Source organism: Nomascus leucogenys, chromosome 2 (assembly GCF_006542625.1).
Source record: "Nomascus leucogenys isolate Asia chromosome 2, Asia_NLE_v1, whole genome shotgun sequence".
Taxonomy (NCBI): Eukaryota; Metazoa; Chordata; class Mammalia; order Primates; family Hylobatidae; genus Nomascus; species Nomascus leucogenys.
In genome coordinates this window covers 36,720,018-36,744,285 of record NC_044382.1, presented here as the reverse complement: position 1 = coordinate 36,744,285, position 24,268 = coordinate 36,720,018, and the positions used below count along the sequence as shown (strand labels likewise).

The 24,268-nt window shown below is 40.4% G+C and overlaps 1 protein-coding gene across 2 annotated transcripts; it reads left to right on the top strand.

The window, feature by feature from the left end:
• The first annotated feature begins 1,584 nt into the window (after positions 1–1,584).
• Positions 1,585–24,268, top strand: RNF14 (ring finger protein 14). Of its 2 annotated transcripts, XM_003266541.3 has the most exons (9): positions 1,585–1,716; positions 3,249–3,422; positions 6,060–6,219; positions 7,278–7,429; positions 10,742–11,269; positions 12,553–12,781; positions 15,798–15,970; positions 19,524–19,654; positions 22,821–24,268. In XM_003266541.3, the coding sequence occupies exons 3-9, from the start codon at positions 6,066–6,068 to the stop codon at positions 22,876–22,878; spliced, it is 1,425 nt and encodes a 474-aa protein (XP_003266589.1). In that variant the 5' UTR covers positions 1,585–1,716; positions 3,249–3,422; positions 6,060–6,065; the 3' UTR covers positions 22,879–24,268. The 2 variants fall into 2 exon arrangements, with proteins under 2 accessions (XP_003266589.1, XP_003266593.1); XM_003266545.3 differs by lacking the exon at positions 7,278–7,429 and having other exon boundaries at positions 1,592–1,716.

Below are 24,268 nucleotides of genomic sequence, written 5' to 3'. Positions count from 1 at the left end.
TCTCGCACAAGAAAGAATTCAGGGGGAGCCCATAAAGTGAAAGCAAGTTTATGAAGAAAGTAAAGGAATGAAAGAATGGCTACTCCATAGAGCAGCCCCAAGGGCTGCTAGTTGGCCTTTTTTATGGTTATTTCCTGAGAATATGCTAAACAAGGGGTGGATTATTCATGCCTCCCCTTTTTAGACCATATAGGGTAACTTACTGACGTTGCCATGGCATTTGTAAACTGTCATGGCGCTGGTGGGAGTGTAGCAGTGAGGATGACCAGAGTTCACTCTTGTGGCCATCTTGGTTTTGGTGGGTTTTAGCCGGCTTCTTTACTGCAAGCTGTTTTATCAGTAAGTTCTTTATAACCTGTATCTTGTGCCGATCTCCTATCTCATCCTGTGACTTGGAATGCCTGACTGTCTGGGAATGTAGCCTAGTAGGTTGCTCAGCCTTATTTTACCCAGCCCCTACTCAAGATGAAGTTGCTCTGGTTCAAACGCTTCTGACATTTTGAAGCACAAAAGTTTTTAGTTTTGGTGAATCCAATTTATGTGTTTTTTTCCTTTGATGCTTGTGCCTTTGGTTTCATATCTAAGAAATTATTGCCTAATCCAAGTTCACAAATATTTACTCCTACATTTTCTTCTAAGGGTTTTTTTTTTTTTTTTTTTTTTTTGAGAGGGAGTCTCTCTCTGTTGCCCAGGCTGGAGTGCAGTGGCGCAATCTCGGCTCACTGCAAGCTCTGCCTCCCAGGCTCATGCCATTCTCCTGCCTCAGCCTCCCGAGTAGCTGGGACTACAGGTGCCTGCCACCACGCTTGGCTAATTTTTTGTATTTTAAGTAGAGACGGGGTTTCACTATGTTGGTCAGGCTGGTCTCGATCTCCTGACCTCGTGATCCGCCCGCCTCGGCCTCCCAAAGTGCTGGGTTTACAGGCGTGAGCCACTGCACCCGGCCTTCTAAGGGTTTTATAGTTTTAGTTCTTACATTTAGGTCGTTGATCTATATTTAGTTAATTTTTGCATATGGTGTGAGGTAGGAAGCATATAATTTTAATTCCTGCTTAGCCTGAAGATAATCATGTGACCCTTGGTAAGTTCTGGCACCTAAGTCTCAATTTCCTTATTTGTAAAGTGAGGATAACAAATGGTAGCTAGATCATAAGATTACATCGAAGATAGAGAGAAAATTTACGTAGAGCATTTATCACAGTGCTTGAAGCATCCTAACTGCTCAATAAATCAATGCGGTCGGTGTTACCGTTATGACGTGAGCGATGAATGTGTGCTTCTACAGTGGAGTGCCAAAAAGACCGGCAGCATTTCTGAGAAGGTAAACGGGAGGAAGTAGGCTTGTTTAGTCCACTTAGAGAAGCAGGTCTGGAATTGTTGTGAGAGGCTCTGCCCTAGGTAGACCACTGCCTCATGATCCCCTCTAGAGATTGGTAAAAATTCGAATTCTTGGGCCCCATCGGAACTACTGAAAAGAGCCTCCTGTGAGGACGGCGCTCGCAGTGGTGGGGGTGACGGTTTTCGCGCCGGCAGCGCCGCCTTGGGCCTGCGGGAGGCGCCCGAGAGACAGGGGCGACCACGGCGGCTGCGCAGAGTCCGCCCTACGCCGGCGGCCGCACCAGCGGGATCCGCCTGGCTCAGCTGACAGCTACCGAGAACGGAAGAGGCGGCGCGCCGGTTGAGCAGGGCGTCTCTAGGCCTGGTCGGCTGGCGACGGTGAGGGGGCCCCGGGCAAGGGCGGAGGGCGGAAGTTTGGGGTTCGGCACTGCCGGGCTCCCGGAAGGTACTGTGGGGATAGCTCTCTGGGCGCGCCAGGCAGAGAAGGGGACTGGAGCGGGACTGTGCAGCGGGCCTCAGTCCCTCAAACCTGGGACCGGGCGTCCGCAGCCCGGCTGGCCGGGACTCCCTGCGGGACGCTGAGGAGGAAGGAGAAGGTGTGGGCCCTGCTCCTTCGGGACGCCCCAGGCTGGCCAGCAGCTCACACGCCCGCATTGCGCCCTCTGATCCCAGCGCTGGGGCTGATAGCTAGCCTTGGGCCTGCCCCTGTTTTTGGGCAGTCGCCCAAACGACTCCGTACGCCGAGTGGCGAGCTGAACCCAGACCAGGACACCCGAGGTCCAAATGGATAGAATGAGAAGGAAATGGGGGTTAGCAACCTGAATTGAGGTACTGGATTCCAAGTGACAGCTTCACAAGCTGAAATCTTGTAGGGTAGGTCATGAGGAACTGTTGAAACACTGCTTGGAGTAGAAGTTCTTAGCCCTGGCTGCATATTGGAATCACCTGGAGAACTTGGAAAACTACTGAGGCCTGAATTAATTGTTCTAGGGTGTGGCCTGGGTATTGAGATTTTAAAAAACAGCTCCTCAGGAGATTCTAATGTGCAGTCAGATGGAGAACACTAACCTAAAACCATGAACTGCATAAATGAATCTCTTATCCCATTTGCAAATGTTTTAACAGGAAGAAACAAAAAACTTAATTCAATTAGCACCATATACTCCCACCTAGCAAAATAAGACAATGTGAAAGGACCTAATACAGTACATAGTAGGTGCTCAATAAATGTAAATTGATTCTGAATCTCATTCTTATCTCATTTGGGAGTTACACATCTGAGAATCTGGTTTTATGGTTTTGTATCTAGTATTTTTGCATATAATTTTAGGGTGTTGATAGGATTCTCCATAACCCATCTATAGACCATACTCACTTTTCCCCTCACCCCAGTGAAGAAGCCTAGCTCTAAAGCATTTAGAATAAAACTTAAAAGTTTGTGTTTGTGTACTCTTGTTTTGTTTAAGTATTTTTCTGTTACCAAAATTAACCTTGAGTGCCACTGGCAGGATTAATTCATGAGCAAGAGAGGAAAAACTGGAGGGGAATGGCAAATGAAGGAATACAAGAAACAGAAGAGGAAAGGAGAAAAAACAAAACAAAAAACAAACTGAAGAGGTTGTTTTTTATGGGGCATGGTGTCCTGTCCTCTCGTATGACCTTGGTGTTCCTCCTTAGCTCCTCCCATGGCTGAGGGCAGACAGATAAAAAGTCCTCAGTCATTGCTGGGGACATGCAAATACTCCTTTAACCACATGGCTCAGTTAGCCTGCCCTAGGAGAGTAACATGCACCTGTAGATTAGGATTGGCTGTATGTTAGGGTATGTTTGACTTAAGCGGTGATCATGGAAATTCAGAATTTTAATTTGGAGAGGGTCCTAACACCATCTTTTGTATTTCTTTTCTGCAGATGGCAGGATTTTCATAATATATGTAGTATGAGTTCCACATCTTGGCCTCTTATCCAGCTTCAGCAGTCTCAGCTCCACCAGTTAGAGAATAAATGGGATTTGCATGAACCCCACTCTGAGCTGAAATACAGACTGCGGTGTTAATATCCTTTTCTTCTGATTGTTATTAACAGGTACTAACTGACCTCAAGTAGAACATGTAATTGTGTCTTAGATAGGGATGCAGTTTAAGCAGAGCCATGAACTAACATCTCCTAGAAAGAAAGTGTTTTTTGAAAATGAAATAATTTTTAATTTCATAGTATGACCTTTTAGAATGTAAAAAATCCTAACTTTTTACTTATGTACATTTTAATTAAAAATATTTTAGTTGTGAAGGAGGATATTTGCAAATGCAATTGTAGTTCAATATTTTAATTGACTGGTAGTTTTGTTTTATTAAAGTGATTTTTGTAAATTCTCATTGCATATTTTTTCCACATTTAAATTATCTGAAATTGCTGTATCTTTCAGTTGATGCTATTTTAAAAAACATTGATTCATACTTTATTTTTTGAGACAAGGTCTTGCTCTGTCACCCAGGCTGGAGTGCAGTGGTGCAAACACGGCTCACTGCAGCCTCAGCATCCAAGGCTCAAGTGATCCTCCTGCCACAGTCTCCTGAGTAGCTGGGACTACAGGCACACACCACCACACCTGGCTAATTTTTTATAGAGACAGGATCTTGCAACGTTGCCAGGGCTGATCTCAAACTGCTGGCTTCAAGCGATCCTCCTGCCTTGGCTTCCCAAAGTGCTGGGATTACAGGCATGAGCCACCATATCCAGCCAGTTCATACTTTAATTGTAGCTAATTTCTTTCTTTCTTTCTTTTTTTTTTTTGGAGACAGAGTCTGTCTCTGTCGCCCAGGCTGGAATGCAGTGGTGCAATCTCAGCTCACTGCAACCTCTGCCTCCTGGATTCTAGTGATTCTCTAGTCTCATGCCTCAGCCACCGAGTAGCTGGGATTACATGTGTGTACCACCATGCCCGGCTAATTTTTGTATTTTTAGTAGAGATGGGGTTTTGCTGTGTTGGCCAGGCTAGTCTTGAACTCTTGGCCTCAAGTGATCTGCTTGCCTTGGTCTCCCAAAGTGCTGGGATTAAAGACTTGAGCCACTGTGCCTGGGCCTTGTATCTAAATTCTTAGTATTACCTAAAATAATGGTAAATCTTTCTTAAAATTATTATCTTTTAAATATTCTTGAGTTATAATGGTAAATCTTAAAATTGGTGACTACTTGGATTTGACGAAATCTGTTATTTCAAAAATTTAATATTATTTTGCTGCTTGCTCAGTTATCCAATTTTCTTCTATAATATCTATGCCTGTAACATCCTCAAGCACTGTTTTCTCAACTGGGAGCAATTTTGCCTCCAACCCCCATCCTGCCCCAGGACTTTTGGCGCTATTTGGAGATTTTTTTTTTTTTTTTTTTTTTTTGAGACAGGGTCTCACTTTGTCACTCAGGCTGGAGTGCAGTGGTGCTATCATGGCTCACTGCAGCCTTGACCTCCCAGGCTCAAGCGATCCTCCCATGTCAGCACCCCAAGTAGCTGGGACCACAGGCAAGCACCACCACACCTGGCTAGATATTTTCAGTTGTCACAGCTCTTGTGGGTGGAAGCGGGCCACTATTGGGTATCTAGTGGGTAAAAGCCAGGGGATGCTGTTAAGATTCTATAATGCACAACACAGCTCTCCGACAACAATTATTTACTCCAAAATGTCAATAGAGCTGAAGCTAAGAATATTTGCCCTAAAGATTCCTGTGGATTTAAAAAATTTACTTTGTTTTGAGACAGAGTCTCACTCTGTCGCCCAGGCTGGAGTGCAGTGGCGCAATCTCGGCTCACTACAACCTCTGCCTCCCAGGTTCAAGCAGTTCTCCTGCCTCAACCTCCCGAGTAGCTGGGATTACAGGGGTGTGCCACCACACCCAGCTAATTTTTGTATTTTTAGTAGAGATGGGGTTTCACCATGTTGGCCAGGCTGGTCTCGAACTCCTGACCACAGGTGATTTGCCTGCCTCGGCCTACCAAAATGTTGGGATTACAGGCATGAGCCACCACGCCTGGCAAATTAACTTAAGAAAGGAGTGTAATATCCATTGACCACTTTTGTGAGCCAGGCACATTGCTAGGTTCAGTGGACAAGTCAAAGTAAATTTGTGATTTGTCCTTTTCAAAGAAAATTTTCGAATTGTGCTTTTTTCCCTCTAATTCAGTTATAAAATATCTAACTGATAAGATCAGGAATTAGAAGTACCACAACCATCCCTTTTGAAAAAGACTATTAATATTGCAAAACTAATGGAATGCCAGATATGGTTGTCATTTTTGGTTTAGGAGAAAAGTGATAATATCGATTAATTCTTTGCAGTTGTTTGTGCCATTAAGCTTTTCCCACCTCTGTGCATTTTCTTTTCTTTTCTTTTCTTTTTAAGATGGAGTTTTGCTCTTGTCACCCAGGCTGGAGTGCAGTGGTGCGATGTTGGCTCACTGCAGTCTCCACCTCCCGGTTCAAGTGATTCTCCTGTCTCAGCCTCCCAAGTAGCTGGGATTACAGGCACCTGCCACCACGCCTGGCTAATTTTTGTATTTTTAGTAGAGATGGGGTTTCACCATGTTGGCCAGGCTAGTCTTAAACTCCTGACCTCAGGTGATCTGCCCATCTCGGCCTCCCAAAGTGTTGGGATTACAGGTGTGAGCCACCACACCCGGCCAGCCTCTGTGCATTTTCTGTTCTTAACTGATTTTAATGTTTTCAGATCCTTATGTCGTCAGAAGATCGAGAAGCTCAGGAGGATGAATTGCTGGCCCTGGCAAGTATTTACGATGGAGATGAATTTAGAAAAGCAGAGTCTGTCCAAGGTGGAGAAACCAGGATCTATTTGGATTTGCCACAGAATTTCAAGATATTTGTGAGCGGTTAGTTAATAATTTCTTAAACAGATTTTTCTATTATTCGTTATTTCTTAGTGTACCTTAAACTATTTGTCATTTTGTGTTTATAGGCATTAGTGATAGGTGGTAGTATTATAGATGTAATGCATGTTTCTGTTTTAGATGAAAATTGCAATGAGGAGCAAGCAGTTTTCAATTTGATTCTACCTTTTTGATCACTGAAGAGGGATATTATCCTGCATATTTCATACATCCTAGTCTGCTAACTAGCAGTTTATCAGCCATGAGTTATTGGCTGTTACATAGCAATAATCAAAGAGAAAATGAATGTATGTGAAAACACTTAGAAATTTTCAAGTACAGTGGTGGTGGTGAATACTATTTTGTTTCCAGAATCATTTCAACTACTATAAACATATGACACATGCTATTACTCTGTGACCTTTTCTTCAGAAAAAACAAAACTACTGCTTTTGATACAGACATTTACAGAAGACCTTGATGCACACTTTCTCAAAATGTTTCTACTATAAAGGGATTGAGTAAGGAACATTAAGTGTGGTAATTTAAATGAAACTTTGTGAGAGTGTTGTGTGCTATATCATATCCTCAAACCTGAGATCATTATGTTGGCACATATTTTCCCAACTGATTCATGGGTAGTTGGGACATGCTGGTCTAAGTGGGACATGCTGGTCTAAGTAGGTCATGCTGTTCAATGGAAATGAACATCCTTTCTCTAGATTGTGTCTTTAATCATCTACTGTAAACCAAACCACAACAAAACAAACATTGTGTGTTCCTTGGTCATTAGTGTTAGGAATTGTGCCCAGAAGTGAATACAAGAATAAGTTGTAGTATTTTCATTATACATTTCATGGTGCTGAGTAGATTTTTCAAGGGCTTACAAGATTTTTTTTAAGGTGGTGGCTACCAAGTTAAAATTAGGAAATAGAAAGGCTTTGGGGGAGGGTTATTATTCCCTCAACTAAAGCATTAAGTCTTTCTTGAGCGCTGCTCAGCAGTAATGGACACTCAAGTGTTGATCAGCTGATCCTTTCTAATCTTTGTTTTTGGTTCAGGCAATTCAAATGAGTGTCTCCAGAATAGTGGCTTTGAATACACCATTTGCTTTCTGCCTCCACTTGTGCTGAACTTTGAACTGCCACCAGATTATCCATCCTCTTCCCCACCTTCATTCACACTTAGTGGCAAATGGCTGTCACCAACTCAGGTTAGACTTGAAACTTAATTTTTCCTATCCGTTTTTAGAAACTTAAAAATCATCTTTAATTGAAGACTATCTTAATGATCTTGAATTCACTGCATGAAAAACAAATGGCTTTGATTTTGTAATTTTTTTCCCTTGCCTTGGTGAATCCTGATGTTAAGAAATTGAAAATGTTTGGTGTTTTAAAAAGGAATGGCAGTAATTAAAACAATCATGAATTGTAGTAGGAGTAATTTTTAATCAATATATTATTTCTTTTCTTGTCTTGCTATTTTCCTGTTTAATCTGTATTATAATGGAGACTGTGAGGTCTTCTTCATTATCCTTAGATATTGATACTACTTTTTTTCTTAGTTTCTTATCCATTCCTTAAATGAAAGATTCCATTGTAATTAGGACTAAAAATTGAGCTAATGTAGTTATAATAAGCAAATTTTCTGAGTAAATACAATAACTGATTTTCTTTGTAAAAATCTGTATTAATAACAACAGTCAACTGGTATCACATAGATATAAATGCATACAAGTAGAAATGTGTATAGTTCCTGTAGATATCTCAGTAAGGCTTGAGGCCTTATGTTAAGAACCTCATTTCCTCTGGGTTATATATACTTTTCTAGTAACAATCTCAACTCTTGATTGAGACATAAATATGACTTGAAGCTAAATATAAATAATATAAAGCATTCTGGGAGAGATAATGAATCAGCAGCTGCTTTTCTAGAAGTCATAATGAAGATCGATAGACTGATGTGTATTAAGACAAAAGCTCAGCCTGTGCAACATGGCAAAACCCAATTTCTACAAAAAATACAAAAATTAGCCAAGTGTGGTGGTGCATCCCTGTAATCCCAGCTACTTGGGAGGCTGAGGTGGGAGGATCATTTGAGCCTGGGTGGCAGAGATTGCAGTGAGCCAAGATTGAGCCACTGCACTCCAGCCTGGGTGACAGAGAGACCCTGTCTCAAAAGAAAAAAAAAAAGACAAAAGCTGTCAGAGTTGCTGACCTCAAGGAATATCTCATTAGTTTTTCTCTTTGGATCATATAGTTTTCATTCCCCTATCCACCAATCTAATCTTTTAAGTGAGAGTACTTTTGCAAACTTGAGCTTACGGTTTAAAAGCAAAATTAAACTTTAAAAAGGATAATATAGGTAGAATGAAAAGGAGTATTACTTTACATTCTAATGTCTGTGCCAGAGACAACAGATGCAAGACAGTTGATTTGTCCAGGAATATCAAGATTGTTTGGCATTTAGGCCACTGATAGTTGGCTGAATTATTTAGATCTTCATAGTCCTATTTCACCAGAGAGCTTTTCATACTTTACATCCACGCATGTGCATGCATGCACACACACACATGCACAAAACAGGGACAGATTAACTGGATGCGTGGTTGTGGTTTCAGATTCCAGCTAACCAGCATCTACTTAATGCTGGATTTGGGGGCGGGGGTGTGTGCTGGGGAAGAGAGTTGTTTTATGTGTTACAGCTAAAATTACAGTAGAATTCTTTATCAAATAAGTGTTTATGCATATAATTAACATTTTAATTGGTCTCATATTCCTTCTTGGTTCAGTTCTTGTTTGTTGCTGTACCCTGATTCCTTGGCATTATGACTCTCACCTGTTAATAGTGAAATTGACACATAGAGCTGTCATTCCCTGAATTGGGGTGGGTAGACAGAAGGAAGTGGTTTTAGTTTTCTAAAACTTTATTCCTTATTCCTCCCCCAATATACTTGCACAGTCTCTTTCCTGTCCCCCTTCCATTTACATGCATTCCAGCTGCCTTTCTCTCTCTCTTTCTTTTTTTTTTTTTTTTGAGATGGAGTCTTGCTCTGTCACCCAGGCTGGAGCACAGGGGCGCAATCTCGGCTCACTACAACCTCTGCCTAGTGGGTTCAAGTGGTTGTCCTGCCTCAGCCTCCCGAGTAGCTGGGAATACAGGTGCCCGCCACCACACATGGCTAATTTTTTGTGTTTTTTAGTAGAGACGGGGTTTCACCATGTTGGCCAGGCTGATCACCAACCCCTGACCTCAGGTGATCCACCCGCCTTGGCCTCCCAGAGTTCTGGGATTACAGGCATGAGCCACCATGCCCGGCCCTAGCTGCCTCTCTTGAGAAGGGACTGGAGAAGAAAAGAGGTTGGAGAATGGCTTCTTCATAGGACTTGGTAGCTCACACAGCACCCAGAGCTTCCCTTTTAGTATTTATCACATTTTACAGATTTTAACAGATTTCTCAAAAGCATGGTTGATTTATAAAGATATTTATGCAAATGTGAAAAATCATTAGTTCAATTTTAACTCATCAATAAGTATTTAAGGTAGTGCCTATGCAGGGTTTAGTCAGTGGCACTACACAGAGTGTAAGAAACAGAAAATCTGGTCCCTTTTCATTTACCATTTAAATTTACAAAATATATTTGCCATCTGGAAGGCATATTTTTGGATGTTTACCTAAAAAAGAAAAGCTGCTTATAATTCCTGTGCTCTAGTTACAAATATTTTATATTTCTAATGGAAAATCCTCTTACATTTGCCTTTCAAATTGAACAGACCACTTTTAAAGAGGAAAATTCCAAATAATTTAACTTTGATTGCTTAGCTTAGGAAGCATAAGCTTTCTCTATGGCTGCCAAACCTTGCTGAGGGCTTGTGATTAGGACCAGGTTCAATATCAGGCAGCCTCCCTCCATTAACCAGGATCTGATATAAGCCCAGACTGCTTAGTTAAAAGCAGCTTGTAAATCTGAACAAGGACTCTGAGGTTGAATTCTGTTAGTGATTGTTTCAGATGAGTTGACTTTTTGATAAAACTAAAAGAATTAATTTTAAAACTTGGATAGTATTTTTAAACTGTTCTTTTTCTAACCATTATTCTAGGATACCAACAGGGCTAGGACTCCTAATGGAAGAAAAATAGTTTATTTTTAGAACTAGATCTCTTTGTCCTACATGAGGTATATAGGAGTACTAAAAGATTAAAGAACAGAAAAAAGTCTTCCATTTCAGTACCTAAAATGTACAGCTATTTCTCTACCTTATGGAGTCTTGCTATTTCTCTTGTTCTCGTGGTACTTCTTGCTTCTGACTTTGTGTTCTACTCTGGCTCATGTTGCCGAATAGTTTAAGAAGTGCTCCAGTAAGAATGTTTGTACTGTTTTGTAGCACAGTGTATCACAGCAGTAAAAAATAGTGTTAGAATAAGGGCCTAACTTGCAAGTGGAAAAGATTTCTAGGGAAACCAGGAGTTGGCAGCAGCATCATCTTTCTAAACTCACCAACATCTTCATGTGTTTTCTCATAGCTATCTGCTCTATGCAAGCACTTAGACAACCTATGGGAAGAACACCGTGGCAGCGTGGTCCTGTTTGCCTGGATGCAATTTCTTAAGGAAGAGACCCTAGCATACTTGAATATTGTCTCTCCTTTTGAGCTCAAGATTGGTTCTCAGAAAAAAGTGCAGAGAAGGACAGCTCAAGCTTCTCCCAACACAGAGCTAGATTTTGGAGGAGCTGCTGGATCTGATGTAGACCAAGAGGAAATTGTGGATGAGAGAGCTGTGCAGGATGTGGAATCACTGTCAAATCTGATCCAGGAAATCTTGGACTTTGATCAAGCTCAGCAGATAAAATGCTTTAATAGTAAATTGTTCCTGTGCAATATCTGTTTCTGTGAGAAGCTGGGTAGTGAATGCATGTACTTCTTGGAGTGCAGGCATGTGTACTGCAAAGCCTGTCTGAAGGACTACTTTGAAATCCAGATCAGAGATGGCCAGGTTCAATGCCTCAACTGCCCAGAACCAAAGTGCCCTTCGGTGGCCACTCCTGGTCAGGTAACTGTTTACCCTGCTGATGGTTGCCTCCTAATTCTCTTCCATAAATGGAGATATCATCTCAGGAACTTCCTTGATAGGGCTCATGGGGCAGTCTGAGGCCTTGGAGCCAGCACACAAGTTGTTTTGCTGTATCCATTAAGAATGCTATGGTCTTAGTCTACTGCTTAAGCAAATGGAATGCTTCCTTTGGCCTTGCAATGGGCAAGGATGAGTGTTAAAGTAGTTATTAAGTAATTGTGATAATTTACTTTGTATATCTGCTAGGATCCCATAAACCTTGGGGAATCACTAGCTTATCCTTGTGTGAGGTTGGGATCTGAAGGGGACATCTCTTAGAATGATTAACCAACTTTCTTATAGACTTCAGCATAAATACAGCCTACTTAGGTTTTGTTGTTGTTGTCGTTTTGTTTTGTTTGAGACGGAGTCTTGCTGTGTCACCCAGGCTGGAGTGCAGGGGCACGATCTCAGCTCATGGCAGCCTCTGCCTCCAAGGTTCAAGTGATTTCCTGCCTCAGCCTCCCAAGTAGCTGGGATTACAGGAACCCGCCACCATGCCCGGCTAATTTTTTTTGTATTTTTAGTAGAGATGGGGTTTCACCACGTTGGCCAGGTTGCTCTTGAACTCCTGACCTCAAGTGATCCTCCCGCTTCGGCCTCCCAAAGTGTTGAGATTACAAGCGTGAGCCACTGCACCTGGCCAGTTTTTTGTTTTCTTATTAAAGCATAATTTTACTTAAAATAAACTACACATTTAAATCATACAAGGCTAGCATGGTAGCTTACACCTATAATCCCAGCACTTTGGGAGGCCAAGATAGGAGGATTGCTTGAGGCTAGGGTTTAAAACCAGCCTGTGCAAAATAGCATGACTCCATGTCTTAAAAAAAAAAAAAAAAAAAATCAGGCATGACGGCAAGTACCTGTTGTCCTAGCTACTTGGGAAGCTGAGGTAGAGAATCACTTGAGCCCAGGAGTTCAAGGCTGCAGTGAGCTATGATTGCACCACTGCACTCCAGTCTGGATGACAGAGTAAGACCCCATCTCTAAAGAAATAAAACTAAAATATAAAATAAATTGGACACTTTGCTTAGTTTTAACAAATGTGTAGACCCCTATAATTGTCATCTCAGTCAAAATATACTTGGTCTGATTTTGAAGTGAAAGAGAGGTTTTAATTTATGTGCCCATCTGGTTTATACTAGCATCCTAAGAATCTCCTCAGGTTCAGAACTGGTTGTGGAATCATCAAACCTATGGTGTTTTGTATTTCCCTCCAGGTCAAAGAGTTAGTGGAAGCAGAGTTATTTGCCCGTTATGACCGCCTTCTCCTCCAGTCCTCCTTGGACCTGATGGCAGATGTGGTGTACTGCCCCCGGCCGTGCTGCCAGCTGCCTGTGATGCAGGAGCCTGGCTGCACCATGGGTATCTGCTCCAGCTGCAATTTTGCCTTCTGTACTTTGTGCAGGTTGACCTACCATGGGGTCTCTCCTTGTAAGGTGACTGCAGGTATGTTTTAACTGTGAGCCCAAGCCCCCATCCCCAGTCTCTCCCCCACATTTCACTCTCCTGCCAGGGCCTTATGACTTCATTCTTCAATTTAGAAGTATTCATTTAGCAGATATTTCTGTGTCAGTGACTATCTCAGGCCTTGGGGCTGTAGTAGTGACCAGAAGAGACAAAATCTCTGCCCTCATGGAACTTACGTTCTACTAGGGGAGACAGGAAAACAAAATAAGGATATTAGGTGGTGGTAAGTGCTGAAGAGGCAGAAGAAATAAAGCAAGGACAGGATATGAAATGTTCTGAAGGGGAGGGGACTTGGGATTTTAGTTAGGGAAAACGGGAGGCCTCACTGGCAAAATGGTTTAAGTAAAGACTTGAAGGAGGTAGGAAAAACCATGCAGATACCAGGGAGGAACATTCCAGGAGACGGAATGGCACGGGAAATTCTATATACGAACATGGAATAATGTATATCCTGGATGACAATGCAGGGCATCTAAGCTGCCATTCTTGTCTCCATGGCACATGTGTTTGACTAGTCATCAAATGCTTTCTCCTTGAGCCAGAGAGGCCTCAGAATCTTCCTCAACATGGCACTTCGGAAAACTACCCTCTGATGAAGTAGACACAGGAGTGAAATGTGTTTGCCATTTACAGTCTAGATAAGGAATCATAAATCAGGCCCTTAACGTCGATTTAACTGGACTTTGGTGGCTTAGACTTTTTCAGACTGACAGGGATAATGATAACAGCTACTTCACAAAATTGCAGCTAGAGCAGAAAACAATAACTTCACGGGGTTATTCTAAGGATGAAGGGAACTAATATCGTGCTATTCAAAATTGTTATATTTGTTACACTGGTCTATAATGAGATATAGAAATTGAGAGGGTTAGAAACTTTTATAGTGACTTCACATAATTTTATGTCAAATCTAATAAAAATTTAGACTTTTTTTCATTTTTCTAATAGTTGATTGTTAGCTGACTGTGGTGGTGCACACCTGTAGTTCTAGCTATTCAGAAGGCTACAGCAGGAGGATCTTTTGAGCCTCGGTTGAGACTAGCTTGGGCAACATAGTGAGACTCTGCCTCTAAAAAAATTAAATCAAGCAAACCTGATTATATCTTATAAAAGTGTTGATCTTTGACATATTAGAGAAAAAAAAAACTGGCCCTTTACCATAAATAGTTTGAGAGACAGTGGGCTAATACATGTAAAATGCAGAATGGGGCTGGGCATAGTGGCTCACCTCTGTAATCTCAGCACTTTAGGAGGCCAAGGTGAGCGGATTGCTTGAGTCCAGGAGTTTGACACCATGGCAAAACCCCGTGTCTACAAAAAAATACAAAAATTAACGAGGTGTGGTGGCGCACATCTGTAGTCTCAGCCACTCAGGTTGCTGAGGCGGGAGGATCTCTTGACCCCAGGAGGTAGAGGCTGCAGTGAGCCAGACTGCGCCACTGTACTCCAGCCTGGGGGACAGAGTGGGACCCTGTCTCAAAAAAAAAAAAAAAAAGGAAAAAGAAAAATAGTAATTATTAATGCTATTATTATTGTAGTTATTACTTGCTAATGTTAGCAGACTGTCATTATTTCCAAGAAAGTAGCATGAGAGGAAAGAGTGAGTAGATAATTTCAGTTGCCTCAGGCAGCATCTTGTAGACGGTAAGGCCACATGGGATAGAGAACTTAGCAAAGTATAATATAAGTCTTTACTTTAGACTTCTGTAACCTTTTCATTAAAAGTCGACAGTACATTTCAGGTGTTTCACAGCATTCAGGGAAGAAATTGAAGATAGACTCAGGGCTTTAGCAAAATTAGGAATCTCTCTCTCTCTTTGTATGTATATATTATATAAAGTATGAAATACTAACAATTTTTTTATTTTGAGAAGACTAAAGCAATATAACCTTTGTCCTTAAGATGCCTAGGAACACAAAAATGCATTGAATTATTAGAGGGATGAGATTTACATTGCTTCACTGCTACACTGAAGTAGAGGTGATGGAGCTGTGGGAATGCACTACACAGAAAGAATTCACAGGCGAAAGCAAAGAGTGGAGATAGGATATTGGATTCTATATCAGGAGATGTCTTTTGCTTTAAAAGGGAGATAGACTTCCAAATAATGTGAGGAAAGTAAACTGATAAAATAACTAAAACATTGTTGAGAAAACTCTTTAATTAATTGTGTTGAAAAATTAAGGTAATAGAATTATGAACAAAAGCCTTTTGTCTGCAAGTAAAACCTTTGGGATTGGTTACCTGTTGATAGAGCAGTAGAAGCCAGATTGAAGAGTATCAAGGGAAAACTTTTCAGCACCTGTAGCAAAGCATAGTACAGGGTGAGAATTGGGTGGTAAGTTTTATTCACTGATTTTTTTTTTTTTTTTTTTTTTTTTTTTACACAGAATTGAAGAGGTAGTCTTTGCCCTTAGGCCAAAGGTGCCTTTGTATTTGGTAGGCCTCTTCATTATCAAACAGTGAATGGTGCTGACTTAGTGGAAAAATCAATGTCTGTTTCAACCTTTGTGTCTTCTAGATAAGTCAGTCTTTAACTGCATAAACATACCAACATTAAGAAATCAAAATCAAAGGAAAAAAATAGCCTATCTTATTCTTCCATTTTTAGCAGATACATCTTTTCTAGTTGGGGGATTCCTTTCCATTTATTATCATTTGTGCATGTATAATTTTTACTGGGTTATAACATAATTATACTTTTTTTCTGGATTCTGTGATGAGTGTTTTAATTGGGTTGTAGTGAACCTAATTATATTTTTAATAATTGAATATTATGTCATTAAATGGCTCTCCCAAACATAATTATTTCCTTAGAAATTTAATTTTTTTTGCCATTGTTATATGCATCTCCATGCATATGACTTTGGATTATTTCCTTATAAACTTCTAGGAATAACATTATTGAATAGTCGAAGATTATAGCCATTTTTAATGATTTTTAGTCAGCATTACGAAGTTATATAAAAGTTAATTTTCCATTTCACTTTGTAGAGAAATTAATGGACTTACGAAATGAATACCTGCAAGCAGATGAGGCTAATAAAAGACTTTTGGATCAAAGGTATGGTAAGAGAGTGATTCAGAAGGCACTGGAAGAAATGGAAAGTAAGGAGTGGCTAGAGAAGAACTCAAAGAGCTGCCCATGTTGTGGAACTCCCATAGAGGTAAATGTTTTGGGACAGAGTTGGAGGTCATCAGACTTGCCAGCATGTTATGATTACCTTAAGAAGCCTTACTAGTCAATTTTATGACTTACAAAACACATGCTGGTATTATTATTACACCTTCTTACGTGGAAGGTGGAAATTTCACTACTAGATCTTGTTATCGACCTTAAATGTTTGCAGACTTCCCTTTTCAAAGTGTTTTCTAACAGTGACCATTGTTCTCACATTGTATCTACCTCAAAATTGAATGGGTTGTAAGGAGGGCATACTAGAGCTATGGTCAACTCTTACCTCATCTATGTGATTAAAAAAAATCAAATCTGATCACTCAGAACTATTTATCCTGGAATGCTGCACACCTGTTTAAGATACAATCAGGAATTAATTTGAGTTAAAATAATTAGATCTATTGCTTCTTGACAAAAATCTTAATATGTTTTAAAATCAAAATACATCTTTGCATTTGATTCTGTTGTTCTAATCTGTTATGTCTGAACTGAACATAGTGGGCTCCAGTTAAGGAAACTGGCGCTATATGTAATCACTTTTTTTTTTTTTTTTTTTTTTAATGATACTGAGTCTCTCTCTTGCCCAGGCTGGACTGTGGTAGTGCAATCTCAGCTAACTGCAATCCCCGCCTCCCAGGTTCAAGGAATTTTCATGCCTCAGCCTCCCAAGTAGCTGGGATTACAGGCGCCAGCCACCACACCTGGCTAATTTTTGTATTTTTAGTAGAGACGGGGTTTCAGCATGTTGGCCAGGCTGGTTTCGAACTCCTGACCTCAAATGACTCGCCCACTTCCCGAAGTGCTGGGATTACAGGCGTGAGCCACCACACCTGGCCATATAATCACTTTTGACATACCTGAGCCCTATGACAGAGTGGAGGACTTGGTACCAAATATTTACTTAGATTTCTGTAAAAATTAAAAACCCACACATTACATCCAAACATTTTAATATTAATCTAACTACATTTTCCAGTTATGTGTGTGTGATTTTTATCTACTGCTTGTCGGAAGAGATTGTGCCAAGTAACTAGTTGTAGTAACACTAGCTATTTTCTGTGTGTGTTTTTTTTTTTTTTATTATACTTTAGGTTTTAGGGTACATGTGCACAATGTGCAGGTTTGTTACATATGTATCCGTGTGCCATGTTGTTTTGCTGCCTCCATTAACTCGTCATTTAGCATTAGGTATATCTCCTAATGCTGTCCTTCCCCCCTCCCCCCACCCCACAACAGTCCCCGGAGTGTGATGTTCCCCTTCCTGTGTCCATGAGTTCTCATTGTTCAATTCCCACCTATGAGTGAGAACATGCGGTGTTTGGTTTTTTGTCCTTGTGATAGTTTACTGAGAATGATGTTTTCCAGTTTCATCCATGTCCCTACAAAGGACATGAACTCATCATTTTTTATGGCTGCATAGTATTCCATGGTGTATATGTGCCACATTTTCTTAATCCAGTCTATCGTTGTTGGACATTTGGGTTGGTTCCAAGTCTTTGCTATTGTGAATAGTGCCGCAATAAACATACGTGTGCATGTGTCTTTATAGCAGCATGATTTATAGTCCTTTGGGTATATACCCAGTAATGGGATGGCTGGGTCAAATGGTATTTCTAGTTCGAGATCCCTGAGGAATCGCCACACTGACTTCCACAATGGTTGAACTAGTTTACAGTCCCACCAACAGTATAAAAGTGTTCCTATTTCTCCACATCCTCTCCAGCACCTGTTGTTTCCTGACTTTTTAATGATCGCCATTCTAACTGGTGTGAGATGGTATCTCACTGTGGTTTTGATTTGCATTTCTCTGATGGCCAGTGATGATGAGCATTTTTTCATGTGTTTTTTGGCTGCATAAATGTCTTCTTTTGAGAAGTGTCTGTTCATGTCCTTCACCCACTTTTTGATGGGGTTGTTTGTTTTTTTCTTGTAAATTTGTTTGAGTTCATTGTAGATTCTGGATATTAGCCCTTTGTCAGATGAGTAGGTTGCAAAAATTTTCTCCCATTTTGTGTGTTGCCTGTTCACTGTGATGGTAGTTTCTTTTGCTGTGCAGAAGCTCTTTAGTTTAATTAGATCCCATTTGTCAATTTTGGCTTTTGTTGCCATTGCTTTTGGTGTTTTAGACATGAAGTCCTTGCCCATGCCTATGTCCTGAATGGTATTGCCTAGGGTTTCTTGTAGGATTTTAATGGTTTTAGGTCTAACATTTAAGTCTTTAATCCATCTTGAATTAATTTTTGTATAAGGTGTAAGGAAGGGATCCAGTTTCAGCTTTCTACATATGGCTAGCCAGTTTTCCCAGCACCATTTATTAAATAGGGAATCCTTTCCCCATTTCTTGTTTTTGTCAGGTTTGTCAAAGATCAGATAGTTGTAGATATGCAGCATTATTTCTGAGGGCTCTGTTCTGTTCCATTGATCTATGTCTCTGTTGTGGTACCAGTACCATGCTGTTTTGGTTACTATAGCCTTGTAGTATAGTTTGAAGTCAGGTAGCGTGATGCCTCCAGCTTTGTTCTTTTGGCTTAGGATTGACTTGGCGATGCAGGCTCTTTTTTGGTTCCATATGAACTTTAAAGTAGTTTTTTCCAATTCTGTGAAGAAAGTCATTGGTAGCTTGATGGGGATGGCATTGAATCTATAAATTACCTTGGGCAGTATGGCCATTTTCACGATATTGATTCTTCCAACCCATGAGCATGGAATGTTCTTCCATTTGTTTGTATCCTCTTTTATTTCATTGAGCAGTGGTTTGTAGTTCTCCTTGAAGAGGTCCTTCACATCCCTTGTAAGTTGGATTCCTAGGTATTTTATTCTCTTTGAAGCAATTGTGAATGGGAGTTCACTCATGATTTGGCTCTCTGTTTGTCTGTGATTGGTGTACAAGAATGCTTGTGATTTTTGTACATTGATTTTGTATCCTGAGACTTTGCTGAAGTTGCTAATCAGCTTAAGGAGATTTTGGGCTGAGACGATGGGGTTTTCTAGATATACAATCATGTCATCTGCAAACAGGGACAATTTGACTTCCTCTTTTCCTAATTTAATACCCTTTATTTCCTTCTCCTGCCTGATTGCCCTGGCCAGAACTTCCAGCACTATGTTGAATAGGAGTGGTGAGAGAGGGCATCCCTGTCTTGTGCCAGTTTTCAAAGGGAATGCTTCCAGTTTTTGCCCATTCAGTATGATATTGGCTGTGGGTTTGTCATAGATAGCTCTTATTATTTTGAGATACGTCCCATCAATACCTAATTTATTGAGAGTTTTTAGCATGAAGGGTTGTTGAATTTTGTCAAAGGCCTTTTCCGCATCTATTGAGATAATCATGTGGTTTTTGTCTTTGGTTCTGTATTCTATGTTTTACTTATACTGCAAAATATAAACAATTACATAGTCATCAGTGTGTTACATTGATATCTCAACCTTGCATAAGAAAAGGGAGAAGACCAGGACAATGTTGTACTGAATCATTTTGGCATGTGCCTGTCTCTTCTGCTTTTACAGCCTTGATATGTTTCTCTTTCTATCCTTCCCACCAGAAATTAGATGGATGTAACAAGATGACATGTACTGGCTGTATGCAATATTTCTGTTGGATTTGCATGGGTTCTCTCTCTAGAGCAAACCCTTACAAACATTTCAATGACCCTGGTTCACCATGTTTTAACCGGTATGTATACACAGAATTCCTTAGGCTCACCAGCAATTTTTGGTACTTGATTTGCAGATCACAAATCCAGTGTTTTATTTAAGTACTTGGACTTATTTAGAGAATTATCTTACATGTTTTCCCCTATAAAGGAATTTTTATATTATTTTCTCAAAAATGAGTTTTATAGGCCGGGCGCGGTGGCTCACGCTTGTAATCCCAGCACTCTGGGAGGCCGAGGCGGGCGGATCACGAGGACCACGGTGAAACCCCGTCTCTACTAAAAATACAAAAAAAATTAGCCGGGCATGGTGGTGGGCGCCTGTAGTCCCAGCTACTTGGAGAGGCTGAGGCAGGAGAATGGCGTGAACCCGGGAGGTGGAGTTTGCAGTGAGCCGACATTGCGCCACTGCACTCCAGTCTGGGCGACAGAGCGAGACTCCGTCTCAAAAAACAAAACAAAAAAAAAATGAGTTTTATAATGAGAATATACACCATCTGGAAGTTTTGATAGTGAAAGTTTTCAAACACAGAAAATTTGAAAGGATAGGACTATGAATAGTAGGATACTTTCCACTCAAATTAACAATTGATAGTACTTTACCATATTTGTTCCCATAACATTTTTACTGAACTACATGAAGTTGGAGTTATGATAATGCTTCAACTCTAAATATTTCCACAATTCTCCTAAGATAAGGAAATGTTTCTACATAAGATAATGCTTCAACTCTAAATATTTCCACAATTCTCCTAAGATAAGGAAATGTTTCTACATAATGACAGTACTTTTAAAAAATTTAATGATAGTGGCATACTATTATCTAGTAAACAAACATATTTGAAACTTCCTAATTATTTCTGAAAATATCTTTTAAAGCTATTTGATTGAACCAGAATCTAAACAAGTTCAGTCATTGTATTTGGTTCTATCTCTTTAGTCTCAATACAGAAAAGCTTTGGCCCACCTTTTTTGTGTGTGTGTTTTGTGAACATTCACTTTTTTTTTTTTTTTTTTGAGTCAGAGTCTCGCTCTGTCGCCCAGGCTGGAGTGCAGTGGCGCTTTCTCGGCTCACTGCAAGCTCCGCCTCCCAGGCTCATGCCATTCTCCTGCCTCAGCCTCCTGAGTAGCTGGGACTACAGGTGCTCGCTACCATGCCCGGCTAATTTTTCTGTATTTTTAGTAGAGATGGGGTTTCACTGTGTTAGCCAGGATGGTGTCAATCTCCTGACCTCATGATCTGCCCGCCTCAGCCTCCCAAAGTGCTGGGATTACAGGTGTGAGCCACCGCACCTGGCTGAACATTCACTTTTTGAAGAGTCCAGGCCAGTTGTCTTATATAACCTCTTACCTTCTAGAGTTTTATTTGTTCATGGTGTCCTTTAGCTTGTTGCTCTTATTTGCTATAAACTGGAAGTTAGGTCTAGACTGAAGTTTGATTAGATTTAGAATAACATTTTTTATGCTGATACTTCATGAGGAGTGATGTGTGTATTCTGTATTGAATCACATCAAGAGGTCCATGATGTCCCTCATTAGTGTGGTGCTCAGTTCTACAGTTTGCTTTATTGTAAAGGCAAGTTTTCCATTTTGTTATTAGGAAGTAATCTGTGGGGTGATTCCTTGGCACAACGTGAATATCCTGTTCTCCAAGAGCTCTCCACTTTGAGCATCAGTTGATGATCCTTTGTTAAGAGGTGTCTGTTAAGTAAACACATTGGTATTGTGAAACTATAAAAGAAATTGAAGAAACAAGCCCTGCCATGAACTATTGGAAATCTAGTGTTGGAAATTGCATAAATTGTAGATAACATAAGGAAAGGAAGACAAATTGACAGCTACAAAACATTCTACAAATGGAGGGTGCAAGGACTGTGAGGATAGAATGGAGTGATGAGCATGTAATAGTAATAATAGTGTCTTGAAAGAGTTCAGTTTAAATTGCCTGACTTCCCCAGTCTTGGCTTATTCCATGTATTGTATACGCTGAGTATCAGTTTTGTGATACCCGTCCCCCATTATTGTTTATCCTTGGCCCTGGAGAGTTTGTCTGGATTCTAAAAGGACTGTTTTGTTCGTTTGTTTTAATTTGGAAAGGAGAGCTTTATTTCTCATAAAGAGTTGAAGCTGGCAAATTGGCCGTTCTGACAGGTTGGGAAGCATAGCCTTCAGCCAGAAGCTGGAAACAGACACTTTAAGGATGGGAAGAGGAAGACAGGGATTTATGCCCTACAAGATAGCCAGATATACATATTCAGTAAGGTATAGGAGGAGTCATGAATATTTATGAAAGGAGAAATACGCTGCATGTGCAGTTGAGCTTCATTACCCTTCAGGGGACCCATGTTCAAAAAATGGTGGCATTAGCATGATCTCTGGGGGAGTTCTCTGATATCAGAAGGTGAAGCAGAGAACATGAAAACCTCAGTACACATCCTCCATAGACCGGCTAGATCCACTCCATGGTCAGTGGTCTATTGGCAGGAAGAAATGCTGGTTGGTTTTTGTGCCAAAACTGCAGAAGGGAGGGGCAGCGTCAGGCGGTTGGTTGATATCAGCGGTGGAACAAGTCTTCCCAGAGGGTTGGTTTGAACCCTTAGGGAAAGAAGGCCTAATGGTTGTTAGTGAGAGAGGGGGGTATGACCAGGTGTGTCTGGCCTCCCATCCCGTCATGGCTGGGAACTGTTTTCAAGGTTTCTCTGGCGTTCCCTTGGCCAGGAGAGGATCTGTTCAGTTGGTTGTGGGGCTTAGGGTATCATTTTTATTTCTCATTTTCCCCTTTTTGGCTGAGATTTGCCAGAGGCAGCATTGATGGTCAAACTTATTTTATCCCATATCATTGCTGGAGTGGTGTGGCTAACCTGCCTCGCCTCCATCTAGGCCCTCAGTGGGACCCCTATGGCCAAGGGACTTAAGGCCAAAAGACAGCCAATTAAATCTTCTAGGCCAGATGGGAATGGAGCTGGACAGGTACTCATCCACCTTAAACAGGCCGTTCTTAACCAACTTCAGGGTAGATTGTTCAGAGGGACCCATATTTCAGCCCTCCTCAGTGCAATGATTAAAGGAGAAGAAAAGATGTACAAAAATGTTTTAAGAGTACAGAAAATATTTTTCAGGGAAGGAGAGGCAATTTACATTGTTTCGTTCAAGTGTATAAAAATGTACCTTTTTTAATGCTTCCAGGCTGTTTTATGCTGTGGATATTGATGACGATATTTGGGAAGATGAGGGTGAAGACTAGTTAACTACTGCTGAAGATATGGAAGTGAATTGTTTTTCCCTAATCTTTCATCAAGTACACAAAGTAACTTTGCGGGATATTTAGGGTACTATTCATTCACTCTTCCTGCATAGACGATATGGAAGAACAAGGTTTATATTTTCATGTGGTACTACTGAAGAAGGTGCATTCATACATTTTTTAATGTAAGTTGAGAAAAATTATAAGCCAAAGGTTCAGAAAATAAAACTACAGAATATTAAATATTATAATGTGCCCAAAGCTCTGAATAGGTAAAAATTAAATATTTATTTTCTTCCCCAAGCTTTAGGTAAGGAGAAGAGGGGTCAAGAGTTAAACTTAGAGACCCTTTGTCTCTGAGAAGCATCCCTCTAAGACATTCTGTTGGAGTTCCCTCAGTACTATTCCTTACAACTGGAGTGGGTAGAAGCCTTATGAAAATTATACTGAGAACCTGATCTCATTTACTCCATGTTAATCACATTCCTACCAACCTAAATTTCTGCCAAGTCAGTTCTCTTTGGAGGAAGCCCTTTACTCTGTAACTGACTGGATGGTCCAGTGTCATTTTGATCTGCTTTTCAGAATGGAAATTTATAATATAAATATATGTTTTAATACCACAAACACTGTGGGGCACTTGATATTTATTAGTGGTGTATATGGTCGACTGGTTTCAGGCCAAATCTAGAATTTAGTGATACTGGTTCAGAAGAATTTAAGTTCTATTCAACTTTCCTGGATGTTAGAACCTAGATTCAAAATGACTTGTCTTTGCTACTTTTGTTCCACGTTCTCTGTCTTTACCTTTGCCCTACCTTCTGTTTGTAAGGATGATTTTAATATTAATTCCAGGAGCACATGTTTTTATTTCCTCTGCTGGAATAGGAGAAAGCTTAATATATTCCCAAGCTGAATGTTCTTGAATTATCTGCATTTACCACTGTATATGCATATAGTGACAGTATAACCTGTCTATACCACAGTAGTTCCAGTCCTAACTTTCTGAATTATTTTTAAATATCTTCTCTAACAAGCTATGGGAATTTGGCTTCATACTCTTTTTTCGCAACAGCAGTGTTCCGGGTGGTAATTTTGAATTGATGCCTGTTCCTTTTTCTGGGTTTTGTTGGCTTTTTGAAAAATTGTCTTTCCTTATCATTGGTGGGTGGCTTGGTAGCAAAGTAACATTTTTTGGAAAAGAGGACAGAAAAATTGAACTGCAGCTTGAGAACATATTCTTTTTTTCCTACTTTGTCATTGAAAATTGAGGAATCACTTTTAACTGTTTTAGGTGTGTGTGTCCAGAGTGAGCAAGGATTATGTTTTTGGATTGTCAAAGAGGATGCTTAATCTTAAAATAAAAATAAATTTAAAAATCATCTTAGAA

What these genes read in the sequence shown, in the direction of transcription:
- RNF14 (XM_003266541.3), top strand. Translation starts at nt 6,066, where the DNA reads ATGTCGTCAGAAGATCGAGAAGCTCAGGAGGATGAATTGCTGGCCCTG. An exon ending in CGGTGGCCACTCCTGGTCAG is followed by an intron (nt 11,270 to 12,552) that starts GTAACTGTTTAC and finishes ATTTCCCTCCAG; the next exon opens with GTCAAAGAGTTAGTGGAAGC. An exon ending in TCCTTGTAAGGTGACTGCAG is followed by an intron (nt 12,782 to 15,797) that starts GTATGTTTTAAC and finishes TTCACTTTGTAG; the next exon opens with AGAAATTAATGGACTTACGA.